Here is a 26,688-nt window from a genome sequence, read left to right as displayed (position 1 = left end):
TCATGCCTGTAATCCTAACACTTTGGAAGGCTGAGGCAGACGGATTGGATTGCTTGAGTCCAGGAGTTTGAGACAAGCCTGGGCAACATGGTGAAACCCCATCTCCACAAAAACTACAAAAATTAGCCTGGCATGGTGGCACACACCTGTAGTTCCAGCTACTTAGGAGGCTGAGGTGGAAAGGTCGCTTGAGCCCAGGAGGTCACTTGAGTCGTGATAGCACCACTGCACTCCAGCCTGGGTGACAGAGCGAGACTGCCTCAAAAACAAAAACAAAAACAAAAACAAAACAAAAAAACACCCTAAAAAAATGAAGTAAAATAAAAATTACTTAGGAATATAAATATAGATAATTCAATTCTGAAGAAAAGTAAAGCAAGGATTACACAAAAGTCCAGACTATAATTACTTCTGGGAGGAGACATACTACATGTTTTAAGTAAAGAGTATTTGATTGCTACTGTGGAGACATACTAGTATCCATATTATTACTGTTCTTTAAACTATACATGTATTTTCCATGCACTAGTCGCACATAGGATACATGGGAAAATTTTTTAAAAATCAATTTTAAAATATTGCCCTAATTAGTACAGTGGAGAGTAAACAAAAATACAGTACAGCATTTGGTTTATAAAATAATGAGTTAATATAAACACACATCTACAATAAGGAACAAAAACTAGCTACTACTACATTCAAAGTAAGTAAAAATGAAACTTCTTTTAAGTTATGAGAAATGTTAAAATATTTTTATGGAGATCCATTCTTTTCTCTCATAGATATGTCCCCTTCCCTGCCAGTCAGATTTAATAAATCTCCGCTCCAATCCTCACTGTTTTTATTATCTATACTTCATTCTGCCTTAAATACTAAGCAATAATCCCATCATAAAAGAGGTCATGTCAGGCCGGGCGAGGTGGCTCACACCTGTAATCCCAGCACTTTGGGAAGCCAAGGTGGGCGGATCATGAGGTCAGGAGATCTAGACCACAGTGAAACCCCGTCTGTACTAAAAACACAAAAAATTAGCCAGGTGCAGTGGCGGGCACCTGTAGTCCCAGCTACTCGGGAGGCTGAGACAGGAGAACAGCGTGAACCCGGGAGGTGGAGCTTGCAGTGAGCTGAGATTGCGCCACTGCACTCCAGCCTGGGTGACAGAGGGAGACTCCGTCTCAAAAAAAAAAAAAAAAGGAAGTCAGTCCAGGTGCAGTCGCTCCTGCCTGTAATCCTAGCACTCGGGAGGCTAAGACAGGCCAACTGCTTGAGCCTAGGAGCTCGAGACCAGCCTGGTCAACAGGGCGAAACCCCGTCTCTAGAAACAATATAAATATTAGCCGGGCATGGTGGCATGCGCCTGCAGCCCTAGCTCCTTGGGAGGCTGAGGTGTGAGGATCTTTAGAGTCTGGGAGGTTGAGGCTGAAGTGAGCTGAGATTGCACCACTGTACTCCAACCTAGGCTACAGAGTGAGACCCTGTCTCAAAGAAACAGAGATCATAATAGTCATAATCAGGACAAACAAAGTTTGGTGTTCTTTACAACAACTTGTCAGTATACTTTTATGGTCTGATGTTGTATAACACAAATTATGCATTACATTGCAACAGAAAGGATGGTACAGAAAAGATTAAAAAACTAAAGTAACAATGCTAAAAGTTGAATATTAAATGTTAACCAAAATTTTATGGTGCCCTTGGATCTACTAGTAATAAAAAAATTCGAGGCCTCAATCAATGGCTGATTTTATTTCAAGTACAGGTTGAACATCCCAAATCCAAAATCTGAAAAGACTCCAAAATCATACACTTTTTGAGTGCTGACGTGATTCTCAAAGGTAACACTCACTGGAGCATTTCAGATTTAGAAATTTCGGATTTGGCTTGTGGAATGCAAATATTCCAAAATCCAAAAAAAAATCTGAAATCCAAAACATTTCTGGTTCCAAGAATTTCAGTTAAGAGATATTCAACCTGTAATAAGAGAGCGAACAAAATTCTGGTAGAAAAAACAGTAGTTGGTAATGTCACTGAATTACCTTTATAGAATTTGTCTCATAAACGAAAATCAAATACTTGCATGCAACAGAATGATTGTTGTTTACCTTGAAGTCCATTGAGGATTGAAGTAATTTCTATGGACTTAACATGAGCAGTATCAGAGTTTTTGGCATCAGTGAGATCCAGTTTGGACACCATTTCAGGAGATGGATTTGTCTGAAATGGTGGTTTGGACAAGCGCCGAAGTTTACAGTTTTTTGGAGAGTATTTTTCATCTTTGTCTTTTTCTTTGTCTAATTTATTCTAGGTTAAGAAAAAAAGTATGTCGTAATTTATCATAAGGCATTTATCAGAAACAATGTTAATGTCCACTTTTAACTCACTATTACAGAATATGTTGTTAAATATTGAACATAAAAAGAAAGAATATAAGAAGCCCCTCAAAACAGCCAGATTTTTAAAGCTACTTAACGAAATACTACACAGGATGATCAAAAGGTTTTGTATTTATACTTTAATAATGGGAATCAAATTAACAATCAGGTGATTAGGACTAGCAAACCTACAACTTGCTCTTCAGAATTAAAATCACAATATGTTTAAATTGAATACTAACTAAAAAAAAGAGGCCAGGTGCGGTGGCTCACACCTGTAATCCCAGCACTTTGGGAGGCCAAGGCAGGTAGATCACCTGAGGTCGGGAGGTCAAGACCAGCCTGACCAACATGGAGAAACCCCGTCTCATCTCTACTAAAAATACAAAAGTAGCCGGGGTGGTGGCACATGCCTGTAATCCCAGCTACTCGGGAGGCTGAGGCAGGAGAATCACTTGAACCTGGGAGATGGAGGTTGCGGTGAGCCAAGATTGCGCCATTGCACTCCAGCCTGGGCAACAAGAGTGAAACTCCGTTTCAAAAAAAAAAAAAAAAAGAAAAGAAAAGAAAGAAAAAACAAGAAAACAATTGCAACGTGGTCATTTTAAAATCTCATTATATGCGGGTTGGGAATGACAAAATTCCAGGTACTTTTGTAAAGTCAAGTCAGGGGCAACCTTCCTACCTCAGTGACATATTAATGTTTTGAGAAAAGATGAGAAATCTTCTCAAATTATTTGTTTACAAATAGATAAGCAGAGGCCAATATTTCCTGGAAACTACTCTTAAAAATTTTTTTGATTTATAGGAAAAATAAGCTCTCTGAAGCATGAGTTAGCAGTAAACACTATAAATTTTGAGTGAGAGTAATTCTCCTAAGGATGGTACATATCTAGTGTCATTCCAGATGCACAGAAGATGCTAATCAAACATTTAGGAAAATTTAGTCTTAGAATGAATAATTCTATCATACATAAAAGTAACATTAATTTTCCATATGAGCTCCTAAGTAAATCCCCACGGCATTTGCGTGGTTAATAGGATCCTGTGGGGCTGGGTGTGGTGGCTCACGCCTATAATCCCGGCATTTTGGGAGGCCAAGGCGGGCGGATCACCTGAGGTCAGAAGTTCGAGACCAGCCTGGCCAACATGGTGAAACCCCATCTCTACTAAAAATACAAAAATTAGCCAGGTGTGGTGGTGTGTGCCTGTAATCCCAGCTACTCGGGAGGCTGAGGCATGAGAATCACTTGAACTGGGAGGTGGAGGTTGCAGTGAGCCGAGGTTGCACCACTGTACTCCAGCCTGGGCGACAGAGTGAGACTCTGTCTCAAAAAAAAAAAACAAAAAAAATCTTGTGAATATATTCTAAGCCACTGACTATAATCAGATAAAGAAGAAGAGAAAAAGGAGTTGCCAGATAGCCTTTTCTTCCTTGGAATGGTTTACAGCTACAATAATAACCTATGTCTCTCCAAGTCACACTGCCTTATGGCTCCTGGTTGGGAACTAGAGGGGAAGGAAATGGCAGAAATGGATAAATAAAATCTGGTTGAATGGCTTTATATAATGTTGGGACTGAAAAAGTCTCAAAGATCATCCAGTACTGTTTCTAAAATGCTTTCCCTAACCTGACAAAATTAATTATATACAAATCTAGCATTTGAGAAATGTGCTATTTCAATAAAGTGTAACACTAACACATATTTAATTGCATCATTTGGAGGAAAACTTCTTTTTAAGAGCTAACAGTGTGTAGTAAAAACAAGCACTTACCTTTATTTTCTTCCGATGTTTTATCTTTGGCACGTTTTTATCAGCAGGTCTTACTATTTTATCTGCTTTAATCCATTCGTCGTATCTAAAATTAAAGGAAATTAATATAAATATGTACAATATATACCACAGAAATAACCTATGCCATATTAAAGAGAAACTCATATAGAATCATGACATTTTAGAAGGGAAAGGACCCTGGAAGTCATCTCAGCTTCCTGGTTTGAAGAGCAAGCTACCAAGGCACAAAGAGAGGGAGGTAATAACTTGCCCATGGACTTAAAGCTAGCTACTGGCCGAGCCAAGACTAGAGAGCATGACCTCATGACTCCTCAAGTAGCACTGCTTACTCGGCTACAACAAAGAGAAACTGAATCTGTACAGGAAGTATTAAGATAAATCACAGTATTTTCTACATTTTGTTTTACTTTGTTTCATTCTTAAGCAGCAGGTAGGCAATTTTTCTCTAGACACATCAGAAAGCTAAGGTAATAGCTTCAGTTTTAAATGGCATTGTGTAATAGAAAAGCACCGTATTACAGCCGGGCATGGTGGCTCACACCTGTAATCCCAGCACTTTTGGGAGACCAAGGCGGGCAGATCACGAAGTCAGGAGATGGAGACCATCATCGCTAACACGGTGAAACCCCATCTCTACTAACAATAAAAAAATTAGCCGGACCTGGTGGCGGGCACCTGTAGTCCCAGCTACTGGGGAGGCTGAAGCAGAAGAATCGTGTGAACCCAGGAGCGGAGCTTGCAGTGAGCTGAGATTGCACCACTGCACTCCAGCCTGGGCGACAGAGCCAGACTCTGTTTCACAAAAAAAAAAAAAAAAAAAAAAAAGAAAAGAAAAGCACCGTATTGTAACGTATGGATAATGCAAAATCAACTAGAAAAAAAATGCTTGCTCATAAAATACCAGAAAAACATTACTCTGCAAAGTTTTTCAGTATTCTGAAATGCTCCCTACATGTACAGACAGCTGAGTCAACAGCTGTGATGGCCTCTTGATTCAATGCTGATGGTCTTCACAATTTCATAGGGTGCAAGTTACTATTAACTGCAATAAAACTATTTGTTTAAAGCAAAAAAAAAAAAAAAAAAGAATGACAGTTTATTCGTTCTTCATTCATTCAAGAATTATGACGGCTAGAAGAAGTAAACATTAAAAACTAATTGACGGCCGGGCGTGGTGGCTCACACCTGTAATCCCAGCACTTTGGGAGGCCGAGGCGGGCGGATCGTGAGGTCAGGAGATCGAGACCATCCTGGCTAACACGGTGAAACCCCATCTCTACTAAAAATAAAAAAAAATTAGCCGGGCATGGTGGCGGCCGCCTGTAATCCTAGCTACCGGAGGCTGAGACAGGAGAATGGTGTGAACCTGGTAGGCGGAGTTTGCGGTGAGCCGAGATCGCGCTACTGCACTCCAGCCTGGGCGACAGAGCCAGACTCCGTCTCAAAAAATAAAAAATAAAAATAAAAATAAAAACTAATTGACATTCTCTTTTTGTGTTCAAAGTTATATACATTACTCATAGAAAACACAAAACTCTAGAACATGGACACCTGAAAATGAGCTTTTAAATTAAAATGTCCTCATTGTTAGAGGTATTAAAAGGAAGTAACAAAGTCCCCAAATCAAGAAGTAAATGACTTGAGTCGTTACTTGACTAATAAATTATATTCTTACTCTAGCATAGGCCTGGAAAGTATCTGTAGCAAACTCCTGGGCAGTTACTCTGCTGGTACAAACTACTGGCTTGTAGCCAGTAAAAGCCAGAAAAGCTGAGGATTCAACCCCATGCAAGGGGTTGTTTATATGCTGGAAGATGCTGAGGGCCGTAATAAGAATAAGAGGGAATGGAATGAGCTTTAGGACAGACTTAACATAATCCCTGCTTCCTAGTTATGTGGTCCTGATCAACTCATTCTCAATCTAAGGCTTAGTTTATTTCTGTATAAAATAAGACTACAATTTAAAAATAAAATAAAAAATAATGGTACATACCATATATGGGGTTTTTTTGTAGAAATATATGGTAAGTACAGGTATAAGTACAAATATATGATAAGTACTTTGAAAAGCTTTAAAGCAAGTATTCTTCTACTAAACACACTCCTTTTGGTACTTCTACCTGGCACTGTAGCATCTATCTGTATATTTGCAGTAGTACTTTTACCTTTCCTATTAATATCAAAAACTGTATAATGCTTAGGAAAGCAATTTACTTCTTTCCAAAATTGGGGGCATGGTGGGAAACGAAAAGAAAACACCTCCATCCTCTGTAGATTTCAATATGAACTCCTAGAAGTTGCTCTATTAGAATAGTTATGGAAAGAAGAAGTCAAGATATCAACTTTGTTTTTAAAAGAAAACAAAACAAGCTTTCTAATTTTTTATGAGAGAAACTGAAGTCAGTTCATGATGGCTGCACATAACATTAATGTGGGCTAAACAAAGTTATAATCATGTTTTACCTTTCTTAACCAAAGGCTATCTGTTCTGTAGCTAGTTTTATACCAGACATGTTTTACTATCAATAAAAAACCGACTCAATTCAACCTGGGTTTTATTATCAATTATATTTTGAAGTAGGGTAAAATAGTTTTCAATTTAAGAATACATGCATGATATTGCACATTTGTATATTTTACATGCATCACCAAACACATCAAACAAGGAAAAACAGTTACTGCCTCATGGGTAAGGCCACTGTGATAAAGGAAGATTCCTTTATTACTCAGATATAATGTATGTTATTTAAATTCTCTTAAGAACAAGGTGGCAAGAACATACACAAAAATAATAAAATGATGGATGCTTGGTATGGTACAGGCTGGGGCCCACTGCCTAAGCTCTGTAAATCCTATATGCTAATCATGTTCTCTTCTACTCAATTATAAAAGAAGGGTGGTACAAGAGGACTGGATGTCAGCAAAATGTTAAGTAGTTGAGTTTAGATGTCAAAAGTGTGTTGGAGCAGGCAGGACACACACAAAAAAATAAATTCTTAAATTAGATGAAACCAACTACATACATAGTTGTAATAAACAGTATGGCCTTACTATTCTGGAAAATTTTTGTTTTAAAATTCTCATGGGGCTGGGCGCAGTGGCTAATGCCTGTAATCCCAGCACTTTGGAAGGCTGAGGTGGGCAGATCGCCTGAGGTCAGGAGTTCGAGACCAGCCTGGCCAACATGGTGAAACCCTGTCTCTACAAAAACACAAAAATTAGCCAGACATGATGGCACATGCCTGTAATCCTAGCTACTCGGGAGGCTGAGGCTGGAGAATCGCTTCAACCCAGGAGGCGGAGGTTGCAGTGAGCCGAGATCGCGCCATTGCACTCCAGCCTGGGTGACAGAACAAGACTCCGTCTCAAAAAACAAAACAAAAAAAATTCTCATGGAATATTCTATATGGTTTTAAGAAATTCCCTGAAAACTTACTATAGAGTAATGACGTAATCTAACAGCAAACATAATGTATTATAATATTACATTATATTTATAGATCTAACTTACAGATCTATAAATATTAGCTAATATTATGACTCTTCTGTTACCTGGCTTCTTTCTATTCTACTTTCTCAGTGCTTTTATTTGTTTATTCAGGCCCTTGTTTTGACACTAAGTTTTTGCATTTTTTTTTTACCTTGCCAGTTATGCTCTTTGTATAAAATACAGTTATACAATATTGTTACTGTTATCAAAACTAATAACTTTTAGAACTAGAGCATATCTTAAAAATTTATCAGGGCCTTTATTTCACAAGTTAAGAAATTCCAACAATGAAAATGAAAGAGAGTGCTTGCCAAAAAGCACTCCTGTGGAGAATTAGAGAAGAGAAGGGAATGGACTGCCCAGGAAAAGATTCTAACACGAAAATAACGGTAGGGGGCATTCCAGGCCCTATTCAGAGTAAGCTTAGTGAAGAGTGAGAGACCAGTGGCGTGAAGAGGAAGAAAACGTGAAAATAACATGTGAGAATTTTGGTTGAGGAAGCTTTTTCAAATTACAAATGTCCTTACCAAATACAAGCTGAGATCACTGACACAAACATATTGGCAGACAAGTATTTCAAAACCTAATGAGATGTTAAATAGCACTTTAGTTGTCTGATAGATCTTACAAGAAAAATAAAGATGGTCAGAAGATTAAATAACTATAATTGATCGTTTTTAAAAATAAGAAATGTTCCTTCCGTATATGTAATTACCCATTAGAATATTACTCAAGTGTTCCTTCTATTTTCTCTACAGGATATTTTCAAAGAATAGGAAAAAAAAAAAAAAAAAAAAAACACGCAAATTCATGTGGGGAGGCTGGGCACAGTGGCTCACACCTGTAATCCCAGAACTATGGGAAGCCCAGACAGGCAGATCACCAGAGGCCAGGAGTTCAAGACCAGCCTGGCCAGCGTGGTGAGACTCCGTCTCTAACAAAAAGATAAAAATTAGGCTGGGCACAGTGGCTCATGCCTGTAATCCCAGCACTTTGGGAGGCCGAGGCAGAGGTGGGCAGATCATGAGGTCAGCAGTTCGAGACCAGCCTGGCCAACATGGTGAAACCGTGTCTCTACTGAAAATACAAAAATCAGCCAGGTGTGGTAGCGGGCGCCTGTAGTCCCAGCTACTTGGGATGCTGAGGCAGGAGAATCGCTTGAACCTGAGAGGCGGAGGTTGCAGTGAGCTGAGATTGCGTGCCACGGCACCCTAGCCTGGGTGACAGAGCAAGACTCATCTCAAAAAAATAAAATTCATGTGGGGAAAAACTCTACATGAAAACCCCACATTTCCTACAGACATTAAAATTACATAAGAAAGAACGTCTTAGACTGGCATAATTACTGCTGCCAATTAATTTAAGAAAGCAATATTAGTGGGTCAAGATTTCTCATTCCTTACCAAAGAAGCACAGGCTTCAAAGAAGAATTTACTTCAGAACTACAACAAAAAGCTATACTTAATCCTACTTCTTCTTCATAAATTTAGACTTTTAAAAATACAGTACATTTACTATATATTAAAAAGAGACAACACCAAATTTACCTTAGACATAATAGATAAGAAAATAGTCAACGCAGATAGAAAATGGGAAATTTTAGCTCAAGTTCACATATCTTGAATTTCATAAAAAATTAAAATAGGCCAGGCCCGGTGGCTTATGCCTGTAATCCTAGCACTTTTGGAGGCTGAGGAGGGCGGATCACAAGATCAGGAGTTCAACACCAGCCTGGCCAACATAGTGAAACCCTGTCTCCAATAAAAATACAAAAAAAATTAGCCGGGTGTGGTGGCGGGCGCCTGTAGTCCCAGATACTTGGGAGGCTGGGGTAGGAGAATCACCTGAACCCGGGAGGCAGAGGTGGCAGTGAGCCGAGATCGCACCACTGCGCTCCAGCCTCGGTGACACAGCGAGACTCTGTCTCCAAAAAAAATAAAATAAATAAAAATAAAGTAAAATAAAATAATTGGAAAGGAAGTGGCAAAGAGTGAAACTGCAGCTAAGAAATAGAAGGCCATAAAATATTTCTCAATTTCTCCTTGGGGTACCATGTCAAGTAAGATATCTATTCATCCCCGAAAGTACATTCTTAAGGAATACGAGAATCTTCTTTTTTTTTTTTTTTTCTTCTTCATACAGAGTCTCTGTTGCTCAGGCTGGAGTGCAGTAGCGCCATCCTGGCCCACTGCAGCCTTGACCTCCCAGTATCAATTGTCCCACCTCAGACTCCTGAACAGTTGGGACTCTAGGCATTCACCAACACATCTGGATAATTTTTTTGTATTTTGTAGAGAGAGGGTGTCACTACGTTTCTCAGGCTGGTCTCAAACTCCTGGGCTCTAGTGATTCACCCACCTTGGCCTCCCAAAGTGCTGGGATTATAGGTATAAGCCACCGCGTCTGGAGGAATACAATAATCTTAGTAAGTAAGTTAAATACAAACCTTTTGGTCTTAAAAATGCTTCCAGACCAGCCTGGCTAACATGGCGAAACCCCATCTCTACTAAAAATACAAAAATCAGCTGGGCACGGTCGCATGTCTATAATCCCAGCTACTCAGGAGGCTGAGGCAGGAGAATCACTCGAACCCAGAAGGCAGAGGTTGCAGTGAGCCAAGACTGCGCTACTGCACTCCAGCCTGGGCAACAGAGCAAGACTCTGTCTCAAAAAAATATGTAAAATAAAATAAAATAAAATAAAATAGTCTTGCAATTTTAGATTCAAGCAATACAGTTTTCTGAAAATGTGAAAAATCAGGTAGACTGGGTTTTATTTTATATATATAGGTATATAATATATACCTATATATACACAATATATACACATATATACAATCCAGGATAGTTTATCTATCCTGGCTTTAACTGGTCTTAACCTTTAGGAATTATGATTACAAGATCATAATTGGCCTTTTCATAATAACAGGAAATAAATTAATTTTGCAGGGCACAAGGGAAAGAGCATTACTAAATGCTTCCATTTAAAAAGAAATACTGAAACAAACAAAAAGTATTGAAACAAATATTAAAAACAAATATTGAGTTAGAAAATTAAGACAGTGATTAGCCTATACTTTTTCAATTCAGTTATCAATACAGTCAATGTAATTAATTCTACAGATGGAATCTAAACACGTATCTTATTGAATATTTATCTAAAGTACTAAGGAAAATATTTCCAAAGTATATATATGACTTGTCTGATAATATTTCTATTGAGATCACTTAGCATTCAACTAACAAAACATAAAAGAACATATGCATGATAAACTCATTTAACTTCTGAAGATCTAGTATGTTCCCTGACCTACATAAAATGGAGTACAATGAAAAAAAATTTTTTTTTTTTTGAGACAGAGTCTTGCTCTGTCACCCTGGCTGGAGTGCAATGGTGCGATCTCAGCTCACTGCAACCTCCGCCTCTCAGGTTCAAGTGATTCTCCTGCCTCAGCCTCCTGAGCAGGTGGGATTACAGGTGTGTGCCACCACGTCCGGCTAATTTTTGTATTTTTAATAGAGACTGGGTTTTGCCATATTGGCCAGACTTGTCTCGAACTCCTGACCTTAGGTGATTTGCCTGCCTCAGCCTCCTAAAGTGCTGGGATTACAGGCGTGAGCCACCGCACCTGGCTGTAGAATGAAAAATTATATGAGACTCCAAGACTGTAAGTACACATGTGGACGTATTCATTTGACAAACACCTCTTAGGTATCTATTATGTAATAACAGGGTCTGCACTAGGCACTGGGTACTCAGCAATGAATCAACAAACACAGCTCTTGCCTGCGAGGAGCTTACAATTCAACAAAAGAAGACAATACTAAACAGTAATGACAAATTGTGAATACAAACATGAAACTTTCTGAAAGAAGCCACCACACAATTATTTGATTTTTCAAATGTTTAAAAATATTCATACAAAGCTAAAAGATACCATTCAGAGACCACAGCATACTTGCTCTCACCACAGAAAAACTGGATTTCTAAAAAGAAAACCTTATGGCTTTTGTACAGATGCATTGGCAAATTACGTAAGAAATCATTTTGTAATAATAAAAACAGAAAAGAACATTAGTCGACCAGATATACTACCAAAATGGTTAATATGCCCACATCAATTCAGCTTTTGGTTCTTCTTAAACCCAATTTTAAAAGAAACATTATCAGCATATAGTTAATATATACCTAAAAAGCACAGTCTTAGAGATTTAAAAATAAATAGCATGCAGAATAAAGGTATTTTAAAAATAACTTCGTAAGTAAAATCAAATTAATATAATACTTAAAACCTCACTCTTTGAAATATGTATAGATAAGATAAAAATCTAATAACCAATCATTAAGTAAATGTTAAAATCATCTATATTTTGTTTTCTATAATGAATAGATTCATTTAATAATTGTTGCACAATATGTATTTTATATCTTGCCTCTCTATAATCAAAAAAGTTAATGTATGTCATATAATTAACTTACTTAGTTTTTAAGAACCCCACATCTAAAGTGGAAATTTGTACTGTCTTAGTAACGAAAGGGATTTCCCCACCTGAATTAAATAAATAAAAGTATGACAAAATAATAGAAAAAAACACCAAGTCAAGATAAAAAGCAGTGTTGTTATTAATTATAAACTTCATAAGCAATTTTATCAATATTTACCTACTTTATGAATTTTATATAATCTCAATTTATATGTATTTTAATCTGATTGAATATCTAAAACAAGATATATGAAAATAAGAACTGATCACAATTAATACTTTTAATCATGTATCTATAATAAAATGAAACAAAAAAGTAGTATATTATTCAAAAATAAAATTCCTGCCAGGTGCAGTGGCTCATGTCTGTAATCCTAACATTTTGGGAGGCCGAGGCAGGCAGATCATGAGGTCAGGATTTCAAGACCAGCCTGGCCAGCATGGTGAAACCTCATCTCTCCTAAAAATACAAAAATTAGCCGGGCATGGTGGCACACGCCTGCAGTCCCAGCTACTCGGGAGGCTGAGGCAGGAGAATTGCTTGAACCCAGAAGGCGGAGGTTGCAGTGAGCCAAGATCGTGCCGCTGCACTCTAGCCTGGGCGATGGAGCGAGACTCCACTTCAAAATAAAATAAAATAAGATAAGATAAGATAAAATAAAATAAAATTCCTAAGTATGATATAAACATTTCATATTTCTACTTCATATAACACTTAAATCTACATCAGAGAGACAGCAATGGTATTCCTCATACTTAAGAATATAACAGCAGAATGACAGAACCATAAATGTTATAGCATAGTCATATTTAAGAGTTGACATCAACAGCTCAACGGAATGGTATAGTAATTATATCAATAGGTTTTCCTAAGCAATATAACGCTATAAAATGAAACGGAAGTATAGGTCTTTAGGCAGAGGTAATATGTAATAATAAGAACACTAATACAGCATTTTACCAAAGCGTACAAAGACAACTGCAAATGGTTAACTGTGCCATTAATTGCATATTGTAATGCAGATGCTAAGTTTTTTAAATTCCCCAAAAGTATACTTTGTTAATATTTGATAAATGTATGGAATTAGTTATTTGTGCATACTTAGACAAAAATACCAATGTACCTGCCAATCTACAAAACTACTGAATGAAACAGGTCCAAGTTTAGTAAACACTCTAAGATGAATACACAAAGAAAAATTAAAGCCCATTTGAGTATAACACACAACTGAATTATCATCTTTTTTTCATGAAGGAAATGTTTATGTTCATTTGTACTCAAAAACTATGGTTAACTCAAAAGCCACTCTCTTTTAATACAAACTTACAGATAATGGAAACCACTGTCAAATGGTCATTTTATAGGCCTCTGACTTCTGTACTATAGAAACAAGGCAGACAACTTCCCAGGGGACCTTGCTTTCTATCATTACCAGGACAATTATTTCAAAGAAAATAAGTAGAATAACTTTGTACTCTATTTCAATATTCCTAAATCCAATGGCATACACAACTCAAGTATAGCAGGGATCAGATTACATGGAAATAAAAGAAAAAAGAAAAAAAATGAAGGACACAAAACATTTTAGAGCAGGAAAGAACAAAGAAATTAAGCTGAAAAGTGACTTAAAAATTTTTTAAGGACAAAAGGAGACTAAGAATAGCTAAAAAGTCACAGAAAATTAATATTTCCAATCAAATTCATTCCAGTCTCTCAGTCTCAACTCCATTTTGTTTGCTAAGAGATGGGCCCTTTATGTAACCCAAAGAGGTCACATATATCATATACAAATATGAACTCAAATTAGATCAATGATGTAAACATTACAGCTAAAACTATAAAGTTCTTAGAAGAAAACATACAGGAAAATTTTCAGAACACTGGATTTGGCAATGTTTCTTTGGAAATAACATCAAAAGCAGAGGCAACAAAAGAAACGTTTGCAAATCATGTATCTGATAAGGGAATAACATCTAGAATATATGAAGAACTACAATTCAACAACAACAAAACAACTGACCAATTCAAAAATGGCTAAAACCTGAAGGGACGTTCCTCTAAAGAAGATACACAAATGGCTAATAACTACATGAAAAAATGTTCAACTCTAGTCATTAGGGAAATGCAAATCAAAAGCACAATGAGATACTACTTCACACTCACTAGAATGGCTATAACCTCCAAATTTTTTTAAACAGAGAATAACAAGTGTTGGCAAGGCTGCAGAGAACCTGGAACCCTAACACATTGCTGGTGAGAATGTAAAACGGTGTCGTCTCTGTGGAAAAGTCTGAGAGTTCCTCAGAAAGTGAAACACAGAGTTATATATAAATGAGGTTAGAAGCAGCTCCAGTGAGAGGGTCAAGCCATATCTGTCCCAATCCCCTATTACAGGTATCGCTTTAAAAAACCAGTGGCTTTTATTTGGATTTTACCTTCTGCTCTACTTTCCATTTTGTTGTCAGGAGGTCCAATTTAGTTCAACATTCATTAGTACTTATCATATGCCAAATGAATACTTTTCTAGATGTGGTAAGGGATATTAGGAGGATAGATATGAAACAGAAATTTTTTTCATATTTTAAAATTAAGTTCACTTTTGTAATAATACATAATGTAGTCCTGATGTAGAAAGCTTGAACGATGAAGAAAAAAAGAAAAGGAGGGGGAGGAGAGTTGAAGGGAAAGAATTTACCCAGAGTCCTAGGTGAAAGTTATATTCCAGATCAAATTCCTTTGGCTCAGAAAAATAATTTAGAAAAATTCAATATCAGAATTGTGACTCAAGTTAGGATTGGAAAAATAGGAACAGAAACCAAAAAAATGCTAAATGGATATTAGAAAGAAATAGGGGAAAAATTAGAAGGGAGAAAACACAAAGATGAAGAAGACAGAAAAGATAATTTAGGAGTGGTTTCTTAATCTTGAGAAAGGAAGAAAAGGAAAACAAACAAGAAAAATGGTTGTAGCTGGAGCAGCTGGAGCCCAAGCAAAGCATATCATGGAAGGAGTGATCAACTGACTGTAAAGCCATTGATAAGGCACGTAAGAGGGCAAGAAAAGCAGGAGGAATTTATTTACAAAGGGTCACTAGTGTTCCTGGTAAGCACAGTTGTGGAGACACAGTGAACAAAAGGCTGATGAGAGTGGATTTACACAGAAAAAGGAGAGAAACTGAATAACAAGTGTAGGTAACTTTCAAACAGTTCTGCTGAATGAAAATGGAGCGAAGAAATGTCACAGTAGGAGAAGTCAGGCTCCAGAAAAGGTTTTCCTTGAGATGTGACAAATAACCACAGATCTGTAATCAGTGGGAATGACTCAGAACAGAGCAAGAAAATGGGCCATGTCTTTGATCAGTCAAGAAGGGATGGTTATGAAGACTGGCTTCAGACAGTAGCATGATTGTATATCTATGGCTAAAGATGAAAACACAGAGAATGTGGCAGCAAATGCAGTTAGGTAGGCAGATCTTATGAAGTGTGTAGAAATGTTTTTCTTGTTTCTATCTCTCAGTAGGTACAAAGCAAGGTCACCAGCTGAAAATGAGGATAGGGAAGAGATGTTGGGGATGTGAAGACATAAGCAGCAGTATGAAATAGTCTTCTAAGAAAGTAGGAGAGTGAATGGAAGAAGGACATAAAGAATTAAGGACCCACTTGAGGTTCACAGTTATGAATTTAAAATAAGAACAGTCATTGTGGTTGCTTGCTTTACTCCAACCAGTATCGGCTGCACAGGTGCAGGCAAGGAGCTGGAGGGTTAGATTTAATCAAGGTTCTTGTGGTTTTGTCAGATGAGTACTATAAAGCAAAAGGACAGAAAAAGAACAGCTCGAGTCAAAAGAAGTGATTATAATAATAAATGCCAGGGAATGTAAGCAATATCAAGGGAAGACTGAGCGCATTAACTGGGGTGGAGAGGTAAGGGGTGGTAGGATCAATACCTTAATAAGGAATTTATTATTATTATGAATTCCTTAATAAGGACCACTTCTTGGTATCTTTGGTGACAAGCACAGTATTTGGCACATAGTGGATATTCAACTTATGTTTGGAAAATAAAGGAATAAAGTGTGATAAAAAGCAACTGAATGATGGCAAAAAGTAGGATTGAGCCTACTCATTTGTGAAAGCCTTTTAGCAGGTTTTTTCAACCCCTAACTCATTCCCGCCTAAGAGGATTTAACTTGTTTGGTGAAAATATTTTTTAACTGTAATACATTTTTAATTTCAAATAATATATTTAGCATAATTTAGCTTATTTTCAGTTCTCTATAACTGTTAACATGAACTAGAACTGTTGTGGCTTATTTAAGAGTTTTACAACTGAAGTTTTACAGTGTCTCTTTTACTTTTGGGTTCCCATTAATGCAGCTGGTGATCTTCAACATATAAAAAATTATTCTCTAACTAAATTTGCAACTCTTTGATTACAGAAAGCCAAGCTGGAAATGAGCGAGAAAATTCAATCAGTATTGATACACTATTACAAAATATTGATGTATTTTAAATTCCACGCCAATTAGTCTAGATAGTTTCACTCAGTTGTTACTAAACAAAGAAATCCAACACACTCAACCAGTTTACGGCATGTTAATTTCAATGTGTACCCTTACTTTCAAAAATCAATCCCATATTTACGACATGACTTAGAAACTTGAGAGTGAAAAGGATCAATTAGATAATTACACTAAGATTCTCTATAAAATATTAACGTCACTAAGTTAAATATAACAGAGAGCCTACTATTAAAAACTACTTAAGCAGAACTAATTTTTTTTAAATGTATGGAGACATTTTAAAAGACTAAAAGAGAACACATTATAATATTAGTAATTTTATTTTATTTATTTATTTTTTTTTGAGATGGAGTTTCACTCTTGTTGCCCAGGCTGGAGTGCAATGGCGCAATCTTGGCTCACCGCAACCTCCGTCTCCCAGGTTCCAGCGATTCTCCTGCCTCACCCTCCCTAGTAGCTGGGATTATAGGCATGTGCCTCCATGCCTGGCTAATTTTGTGTTTTTTTAGTAGAGATGGGGTTTCTCCATGTTGGTCAGGCTGGTCTCGAACTCCCGACCTCAGGTGATCCGCCCACCTTGGCCTCTCAAAGTGCTGGGATTACAGGCGTGAGCCACCGTGCCCGGCCAGCAATAATTTTATCTTTCTACTTTTATGTATTTTTCTCATTTTTCTAAATTGTTATTTTTAGAAGAGTTTAAAAAATAATTTATGAGCATACTCCAAACATGCCTAGTGCTTGGTGACATAGTAAGTAATATAGCGCTAGACAATAGTTTTAGATACTGTCACTGCATCAGAAAAATTCTGTAAAAGTATTATACTATTTGTGGTTAAAGAGTTCAGGCCCTTTCCCATAAATGTGGTGTGAACATGTTAAAATATGACTTTTTTTTCATCACAATAATAGAAAACAAACTTGCCCAAATGTTAACCTTTGTATAACAAAAATCAACATTTTCAGCTGTGAAATAAGAGACATACATGAAAATTATATTAAAGATTTATACAGGTCGGGCGCAGTGGCTCACGCCTATAATCCCACCACTTAGGGAGGCAGAGGTGGGCAGATCACCTGAGGTCAAGTGTTCGAGACCAGTCTGGTCAACATGGTGAAACCCCATCTCTACTAAAAATACAAAAACTTGCTGGGCATGGTGGCATGTGCCTATAATCCCAGCTACTTGGGAGGCTGAGACAGGGGAATCTCTTGAACCTGGGAGGCGGAGGTGGCAGTGAGATGATATCATGCCACTGCACTCCAGCCTAGACAACAAGAGCAAAACTCCATCTCAAAAACAAACAAACAAACAGCATTTTAGTTAGAAAAAAAAAGAAAAATGTAAAAATTAACAAGAAAATGGATTTTTTTTTTTTTTTTTTGAGACGGAGTCTTGCTCTGTCACCCAGGCTGGAGTGCAATGGCATGATCTTGGTTCACTGCAACCTCTGTGCCCCTGAATCAAGTGATTCTCATGCCTCAGCCTCCCAAGTAGATCGGATTACAGGCACCTGCCTTCATGTCCGGTTAATTTTTGTATTTTTAGTAGAGATGAGGTTTCGCCATGTTGGCCAGGCTGGTTTCGAACTCCTGACCTCAGGTGGTCTGCCCACCTCGGCCTCCCAAAGTGCTGGGATTACAGGCATGAGCTACTGCACCTGGCCTAAAAACAGTATTTTTAAACAAAAAGACAGATACTTTTACATTATTTGAGAAAATCTCTTTACTGGAAAAACATGTTTCATGGCCAGGAGCATTGGTTCATGTCTATAATCCCAGCACTTTTGGAAGCCAAGGCAGGAGGACTGCTTGAGCCCAGGAGTTTGAAACCAGCTTGGGCAACACAGTGAGACCCCATCCCTACAAAAGATAAAAAATTAGCCAGGTGTGGTGATGCACACCTATAGTCCCACCTATTCCAAAGGCTGAGGTGGGAGGATCACTCGAGCCCAAAAGTCGAGGCTGGAGACCCATGATGGCACCACTGCACTCCAGCCTGGGTGACAGAACGAGGTCCTGTCTGTCTCTCTCTCTTTTTTTTTTTTATCTGAAATACATGTTTCAGATTTAAAAAACCATGGAAATAGGTCCACACAAATCTCCCAAACTGCTTGTCATGAATGACTGCCACTAAAGATAAAACTATTTTCATGAACCTCCACGCATAAATCTTCATTTCTAATTTCACATCTGTTAAGTATAAATTTAGAGATCAAGCTGAAGACCCTAAAAATAAAAGAAAAATTGTCATAGAGCTGATGAGGATTTGTTGCAGTCCTTATTAAATTAGCTTCAGAACTGGAGGAGCAGCAAAAATAAAAATTATTGCTTATTTATCAATAAGACAGACTGATTATTGTAGAGAGAAATAAAATACTGTTACGTTAACTCTAAGAAGATTAACTGCTTAATCTACTGAAGTACATTTGTTTTCTCCATGATGTTGGAGTGTATAGAGATCCATCCTACAGGTCTTCATCAAGATGTTAAGTTTTCTTCTTTTGAAAGTTCATAGCATACAAGCACTTGAGTTCTCAGAAATAGATGGCAACCTTCACAGTAACACAAGCATGTCTTGTTGAACTAGGTCCCATTTTCCTTCCTATATTATTAAAAAACTTGAATGCCTCAATTTAAATTCTTTCCTCACTTTCCCTTCCCGCTATCTATTTAAAAACTAAATTACTAGAGATTCTTTCTACCGTCTAAAATCAAAAGACTCCTGGAATTCTCTTTATTTTAGTCAACCTTTTCTTAACAAAACAAAGCTATATCTTAATTGTAAAACAGTTTCATGAATGACTCAGTTCTTATATCTACTAAGCCTTTTTTGTTTAAAGAGCCAATTAATAGAAAATAAGCCTTGGCTGGGCACGGTGGCTCATGCCTGTAGTCCCAGCACTTTGGGAGGCTGAGGCAGGTGGATCACCTGAGGTCGGGAGTTTGAGACCAGCCTAACCAACATGGAGAAACCCCATCTCTACTAAAAATACAAAAATTAGCTGGACGTGGTGGCACATGCCTGTAATCTCAGCTACTCAGGAGACTGAGGCAGGAGAATCGCTTGAACCCGGGAGGCGGAGGGTGCGGTGAGCCAAGATCCAGCCATTGCACTCCAAGCTGGGCATTAAGAGTGAAACTCCGTGGAAGGAAGGAGGGAAGGAGGGAAGGAGGAAAGGAAGGAAGGAAATGAGCCCTGATTATATATAGTGAAAGTTGGAGAACACCTAAATTCTATCCATTTCTCAAAGAATTTCAAATACTTCATAAAGGCCAAGAGGAAAAACTGCCTCTACATGTAAACTAGCAAAATAATTAGAAAAACTAAAAAGAGAGGCAAAAGGTGTTGTGACTCTATCTCATGGGCATTATGCAGTAATCATTCGTTTTTACTAATCCAAGTATTTCTTAATTTAAGAGATGAGGTCTCATTCTGGCACTCAGGCTGGAGTACAGTGGCATGATCATAGTTCACTGCAGCCTCGAATTCCTGGGTTCATGCGATCCTCCCACCTCAGCAGCTGGGACTACAGACATGCAACACCACACCCAGCTTTTTTCTTCCTAATTTTAAACTAACATATTCTACATTTACATTTATATCCTAGGCAGAAGTAGAACTCCCTCTACATTTATATTCAGTAAGATAATTTAGTAAGATCAAAATGACTAGAAGTCAAAAATTGGGCAAAATATTCTTTTGGTAGCTATATCTGAGATCTCAAGTACCTTCTTTGGAATATATTCATTAATAGCCAGGCCTTCAGGTGAGGAAAATCACATACCAGAAAGGCAGCATAAGAACCAACAGTTGACACCTGTAATCCCAACACTTTGGGAGGCCAAGGCGGATCACCTGAGGTCAGGAGTTCAAGACAAACATGGCAAAACCCCATATCTACTAAAAATACGAAAATTAGCCAGGCACAATGGCGGGCGCCTATAATCCTAGCTATTCAGGAGGCTGCGGCACAAGAATCGCTTGAGCTCGGGAGGCGGAAGTTGCAGTGAGTAGAGATCGTGCCACTACGCTCCAGCCTGGGCAATAGAGCTAGACTCCGTCTCCAAAAAAAGACAAAAACAAAAATAAAAACAAAAAACAAAAAAAAAAGAACCAACAGGTGAAAGGATAAATTGTGCAGTGTGTTAAAGTGGTATCTGGAAAAACTTATGTTTCTGGGTAACTATCACATCTAAGCTCTGATGATAGGTATTCTTAAAATCTAAAACTGTATCCTGATTAGACATAATAAAGAATGAGCCCAAAACAAAACTTCTGAACATTTCCTCATGACTTAAGTTGCTATTTGCTATTTTCTTCCAAGCATCAGAATGGATCGGACTGGTACTTTTCTCAAAATAAGAAAGGTAATCAGATTAGATCATGAGCTTCCTATTACACAACAGAACAACAAAAAATTTAAGAAACACAATTTTGTATAGTATAATTTATTTAAAACACATGCATGTAAGAATACTATATATTTTCTATGAGTACATTTATATGTATGTGAAAGTAGAATGAAAAGTTAGTAAGGACAGCCTCAAAACTCTCAGAAGTGATTTTCTTTAGAGAAAGGGCATTGTGGGAAGTGATTAAAGAGAATCAAAATTTCATTTGCAACACTCAAACACAGAATTTGAGATGATGCCTTCCTATTAACTTCCCAAACCACAGAATATAATTTAAGTATAAAGCATGAGAACTGTATTCCTCCTTGAAGACACTAGGTACACCATGAAACCACAACTTAAAACTTCTATGGTTAATCTTTCCAGGTATCTAACTGTCTTATAGGCTACATTTCAAATATAATATCAAATATTCTAAAACAAATTATTCTTAAAAGATAACTGAACGAATAGATCCCAAAACTGGCTTGCCAATTTTGGTTAAAATCAAAATACAAAATTTCTTTGGAAAGCCAAAGAAAATTTATCTAAGAAAAATGCTTAAGTCATTGAACACGACTTAAAACCAAATTTCACTCTTGCCTTTCAGTTCCCTAGGTTAGAAGCAGTCAAAAAGTGCATTCTATTTTAGTGAAGCAGGCCTGCTTACATGTTCAACCATATTTTTTCAAAGATACTAATAAATTTCTGAGACTTCTGAATAAGGTTGTAATGCAATAGCTGTTAATTAAGGAGATAAGGCTTTCTTAAAATAGCTAATGTTTCCTAGGATTTTAAATCCCTGACTACAGAAGGAAAGAAATGACTTAAGAATACAAAAAAGAGGTTACTGTGGCAATGTATTTAAAATGCAAGACAGCCAGCAGCCTGATAATTGGTTTGTAGATGTCCAGAAGTTCTGATCATTTCAACAATGTTTTGTCTACTGATCTACATGTAGTACATAAAAATCAAGTGTGTAGACCTCGGTTTTCTAGACATTAGGGATATCTTCTAAGTACTGAAAACATTAATTGTAAGTCGCTAAGTGAGGTATTTGCATGCTAAAAGCTATGTATTTTTTATAAGGTACTATGACCTCACTTAGAATACTAATAAATCTGTAATCCGTTACTTAAGTTTTTAAATAGAAAAGTATTTTATAATTGTTTTTAGGTAATAATCACTAGCTAAAACTCAAGTTACCTCACATTCCATCCGCAGTAATGCACCAAGTAAAGGACCTCTCCACCTTCGACATCAGAATCTTTAATACTAGCTTCATACATTTTTTGATTTTTCCCTCGTCCATACCGCACTTGGACTTTCATGCCTGGTGGATAGCATTCAAACTCCTCTTCCTCATTGTTGTCATCATCATCTTCATCCTCTTCTTCTTCTTCCTCCTCCTCCTCCTCTTCTGCTTCTTCATCATCTTCATCTTCTTCTTTATTCGTTTCATCTCTTGAAAGGTTTAAAAAATTGCAGAGTTAATAAAAGACACTTCATAAGTTTTTCAGTTCCAAACCACATATATTGATAAAAGTTGTGGCTGTGATTGTTCCAGGAAAAGCAGGTTCCACGTGTATGAAATTCTCAGAGTTTCATTTTACTATTAAAAACTAAAACTGTAAGACAACCAAGGTTACAGAAAGACACATTTAGAGAAAATGAAGATTCAAAAATAAGTGCAGTAAAAGAAAATTTCCAAAAGTCAGAAAGAACAGAATTTGTGCCGAACAGCAAGAAGCAAGTATGGTCAACTCTAACAATTTTTTCATGTTTTATTAATAAAAGTGTTTCACATCTCAATTGACAAAAGAATTCATTATACTTCATTGTCATTTTACAACTAAAAATTATTTTTCATTCAAATATTTCCAGCCTCAAGATGTTTATTTTATTTTTTTAGAGACAGAGTCTTGCTCTGTCACCCAAGCTGGAGGCCTCAGGAAGTTTGAAACAATAATTTTTACTAGCAGATGGCAGTCTTAATAACTTTAAAACATTCTCCAACCGAATTTTCAAATGTTATAATAACTAAAATACTATTTTAATTTAAACAGAAATATTCTAATAATGTACTACTAATATCTTATCAGGTTTGTTCTTTCCTTTAAACTTCAACACAATTTCTACTCTCATTACCACAGATTTATTAACATCTACAAATCTTCTCAACTTTGACGTTCCAAAGAAATAGACAGATGAGAGGCCAATTACAAGTATATGAAACTAAAAGTCAAACTATTCTAGAAAGAGTATTACATCCTTTTTTTTTTTTTTTTTTTTTTTGATAAGAGTCTCACTCCTGTCGCCCAGGCTGGAGTGCAATGGCGCAATCTCGGCTCACTGCAACCTCCGCCTCCCAGGTTCAAGCGATTCTCCTGCCTCAGCCTCCCAAGTAGCTAGGATTACAGGCACCCACTACCACGCCCAGCTAATTTTTTTGTATTTTTAGTAATGACAGGGTTTCACCATGTTGGTCAGGCTGGTCTCAAACTTCTGACCTCAGGTGATCCGCCCATCTCGGCCTCCCAAAGTGCTGGGATTACAGCCGTGAGCCACCACACCTGGCCTTACATCCATTTTTATCTTCTTAGTACCACGTACTTTCTAAAACTGAGCATTCATATCCTTTTTATATTGACCACCAATCTGTATTCAACAAGTTGGAGAAAATCTTCAATTATAAATCTTTCCAAACACTAGATTTATTTTTTTTTTAATTTCAATATGAAATCCAAGGCTACATTTAGTCTGGTTTTATTTGTTGTCCTGTATGTCTGTACTTAAAGACTCCATCACTTTAGGGCTGACAAATGACTAAACATCATAAGGCAGAACAACCAGATAGTTTAGTATTTAAGCTTTAAAAATTAATAATATGTAAAATACACATGATATATTAAAATATATGCTACATTATATATTAAGATTAATGATTATATATATACATATATTACACCACGCACACACATATATATGTGTGTGTGTGTGTGTGTGTATGTGTGTGTATGTATGTATATATATATATATATATATTTTTCCCCCCCTTGGAGACATGGTCTCACTGTGTCATCCAGGTTGGAGTGCAGTGGCCTGATCATGGCTCACTGTGGTCTTGACTTCCTGTGCTCAAATGATCCTCCCACCTCAGCATCCCAAGTAGCTGGGACTACAGGCACACACCACCACACCCAGATAATTTTTTATTTTTTATTTTTGTAGAGACAGGGGTCTCACTATGTTGTTTAGGCTGGTCTTGAACTCCTGGGCTCAAGCAATCTTCCTACCTTGGCCTTCCAAAGTGCTGGGATTATAGGTGTGAGCCACTGCACCCGCCTGATGAATATAATATTTATATTAAAAAAAAAAAAACTTCCTCCACTGAAAATTTCAGCTTTATATTCCTATATGCAACCTTTTTAGGGATAATATACTTTATCATTCCTAATTATGCAATTATACAGGCAACAAAAATGATATATAAATAGTGATATAAGCAGCACTATAATGCTTTTTTATTCTCCTTTTCCTTTTGTATAGTGGGGCAGGAGTGTTGGGGGGATGTTTAATGGACCGGTGGAAGTAAGTCCATGTTCAGGAAAGTATCAAATGTATCAATTTTGTCTGAACTATAACACAAATTCCTCAAAAATTCTCAAGATTTATTCCTATTTTAAAGATTCAGTTACAGTCAAATATATAAGTATTTAAAAAACTAAAACCTTCATGAAACCAGCTATAATCTGAGATATACATATATATGTATATATACGTATATATATACACACACACACATATATAAGTGTGTGTGTATATATATATATAAAAGTGTGTATATATATATATATATATATATACTTTTTTTTTTGAGACAGAGTCTCGCTCTGTTGCCCAGGCTAGAGTACAGTGGCATGATCTCAGCTCACTGCAACCTCCACCTCCCAGGTTCAACCAATTCTCCTGCTTCAGCTTCCCAAGTAGCTGGGACTACAAAAATCAGCCACTACGCTCAGCTGATTTTTTGTATTTTTAGTAGAGATGGGGTTTCACCATGTTGGCCAGGCTGGTCTCGAACTCCTGACCTCAGGTGATCCGCCTGCCTGGGCCTCCCAAAGTGCAGGGATTACAGGCATGAGCCACCGCACCCAGCCTGAGATTAAAATATTAACAACGTTATTGAAAATACCTTAATATTTCTATTATGAAAAAGTAATTTTATTAAGGCTAAAATAAAAAATTAACAGAAATGGCATTATCAATGATAAATTATTATGAGGAATTTTATTTTATATAGTAAATTAAAACAATTTTTTTTGAAAGAATACTTGCCTAAGTCATAAGACTCTATCTTTGCATACTGGGGAAAAGAAGCATATTTTATTGTGGCCACAATAAAAGAGATTTATCATGCACCTCAGAATCATCATATAAAAATGAGATATAGAATCAAAATTCTAAATTTTTTGAAATGACGACAAACTCCAAGCTGTATCTTACATCATAGAATACACTGAGTTGATGAATACAAACAATTCTAAATGCCAACAGCAAGCACAATCATACTTTAAGTAGTAGCCCAGGCAAATTTTCATTCAATCTACAACAAAAACCCAACACTCTTTTATTCATGAAATCAAGCAATCAAAAACTAAAAATATACATATACATTTAATATCACCCTCAGACACAAACCAAATGAAATTCACTTTAATAATACACTGAAGTATAAAGAAAAAAACAACATAATTACTGGCAATCAACCAAAGAAAACTATTCTACTCTCTAAGACTTCAGTGGCAAACTCAAGACTAATGTGCTAAACCAGATGGAACACAGAATGCCAAGAAAGAGAGCCTCTGAAAGTATAAAATGCAACCAACATACAGGTTAAAAAAATTAAGTTGATGCATACACTACATACATGCACTCATATACATACATACACTCACATACATACATACATACACACACACACATATGCATTTAAGCTAGTCATATTTTAGAGAAGAATATCTTGGGAAACGAAATGTATCAGCAAGGATTTTCATCTGAATTCACAAAGAAACATCAAATCTTCCCTACTTGATGTTACACTCTTTACCTAAGATGTTACACTCTTTACAATGAAACAAAATTTTTAAAAAAGATAGTGTATTAAGCACCTGCTATGGTCAAGGCACTGAACTAGACATTTTACATATATCAACTTCTTCAATCTCCCACATCTGGACAATGGAAGAAGGACACTGAACATTCTTGGTAGTAGCCTATTACTTAGAGAAAGTTTATATGCCAGAAAAATACCTATATATTAATTCTTTATCACTGTAAAATTTTCCACTGCAATTATCTAATAAAACTCAAAAATCAATTACAGTAAGCCCCTCTTATCTGCAAGGGATACATTCCAAGATCCCCAGTGGATGCCTGAAACCGTGGATAGTACCAAACCTTATATATACTGTGTTTTTTCCTATACATACATACCTCTGATAAAGTTTAATTTATTAATAAGGCACAGCATGAGATAAGCAATGACTAATAACATAAAGTAATTATAATATGCTGTAATAACAGTTATGTGAATATAGTCTTGTCTCACTCTCTCAAAATATTTTATT

The 26,688-nt window shown here is 36.7% G+C and overlaps 1 protein-coding gene across 4 annotated transcripts in view; it reads right to left on the bottom strand.

The window, feature by feature from the left end:
- The window catches only part of ARID4B (AT-rich interaction domain 4B), a 159,684-nt gene that overhangs the window by 24,898 nt on the left and 108,098 nt on the right, over nt 1–26,688 (bottom strand). For 2 of the 4 annotated variants that reach the window (XR_008527735.2, XM_009251794.4), the window contains exons 17-19: nt 22,265–22,522; nt 4,149–4,233; nt 2,103–2,301 (exon numbers count right to left, since the gene is read on the bottom strand). Coding sequence is in view for 3 of the 4 variants with exons in the window: in XM_009251794.4 (XP_009250069.1) it covers nt 2,103–2,301; nt 4,149–4,233; nt 22,265–22,522 (542 nt within the window). In the remaining variant the exon portion in view is untranslated. The remainder of the gene's footprint in view (nt 1–2,102; nt 2,302–4,148; nt 4,234–22,264; nt 22,523–26,688) is intronic. The other 2 variants (XM_009251842.4, XM_009251885.4) reach the window with 2 other exon arrangements.

This window comes from Pongo abelii, chromosome 1 (genome assembly GCF_028885655.2).
Source record: "Pongo abelii isolate AG06213 chromosome 1, NHGRI_mPonAbe1-v2.0_pri, whole genome shotgun sequence".
Lineage (NCBI taxonomy): Eukaryota > Metazoa > Chordata > Mammalia > Primates > Hominidae > Pongo > Pongo abelii.
The sequence above is the reverse complement of the archived record's forward strand: the minus strand, read 5'-3'. Positions and strand labels throughout refer to the sequence as shown.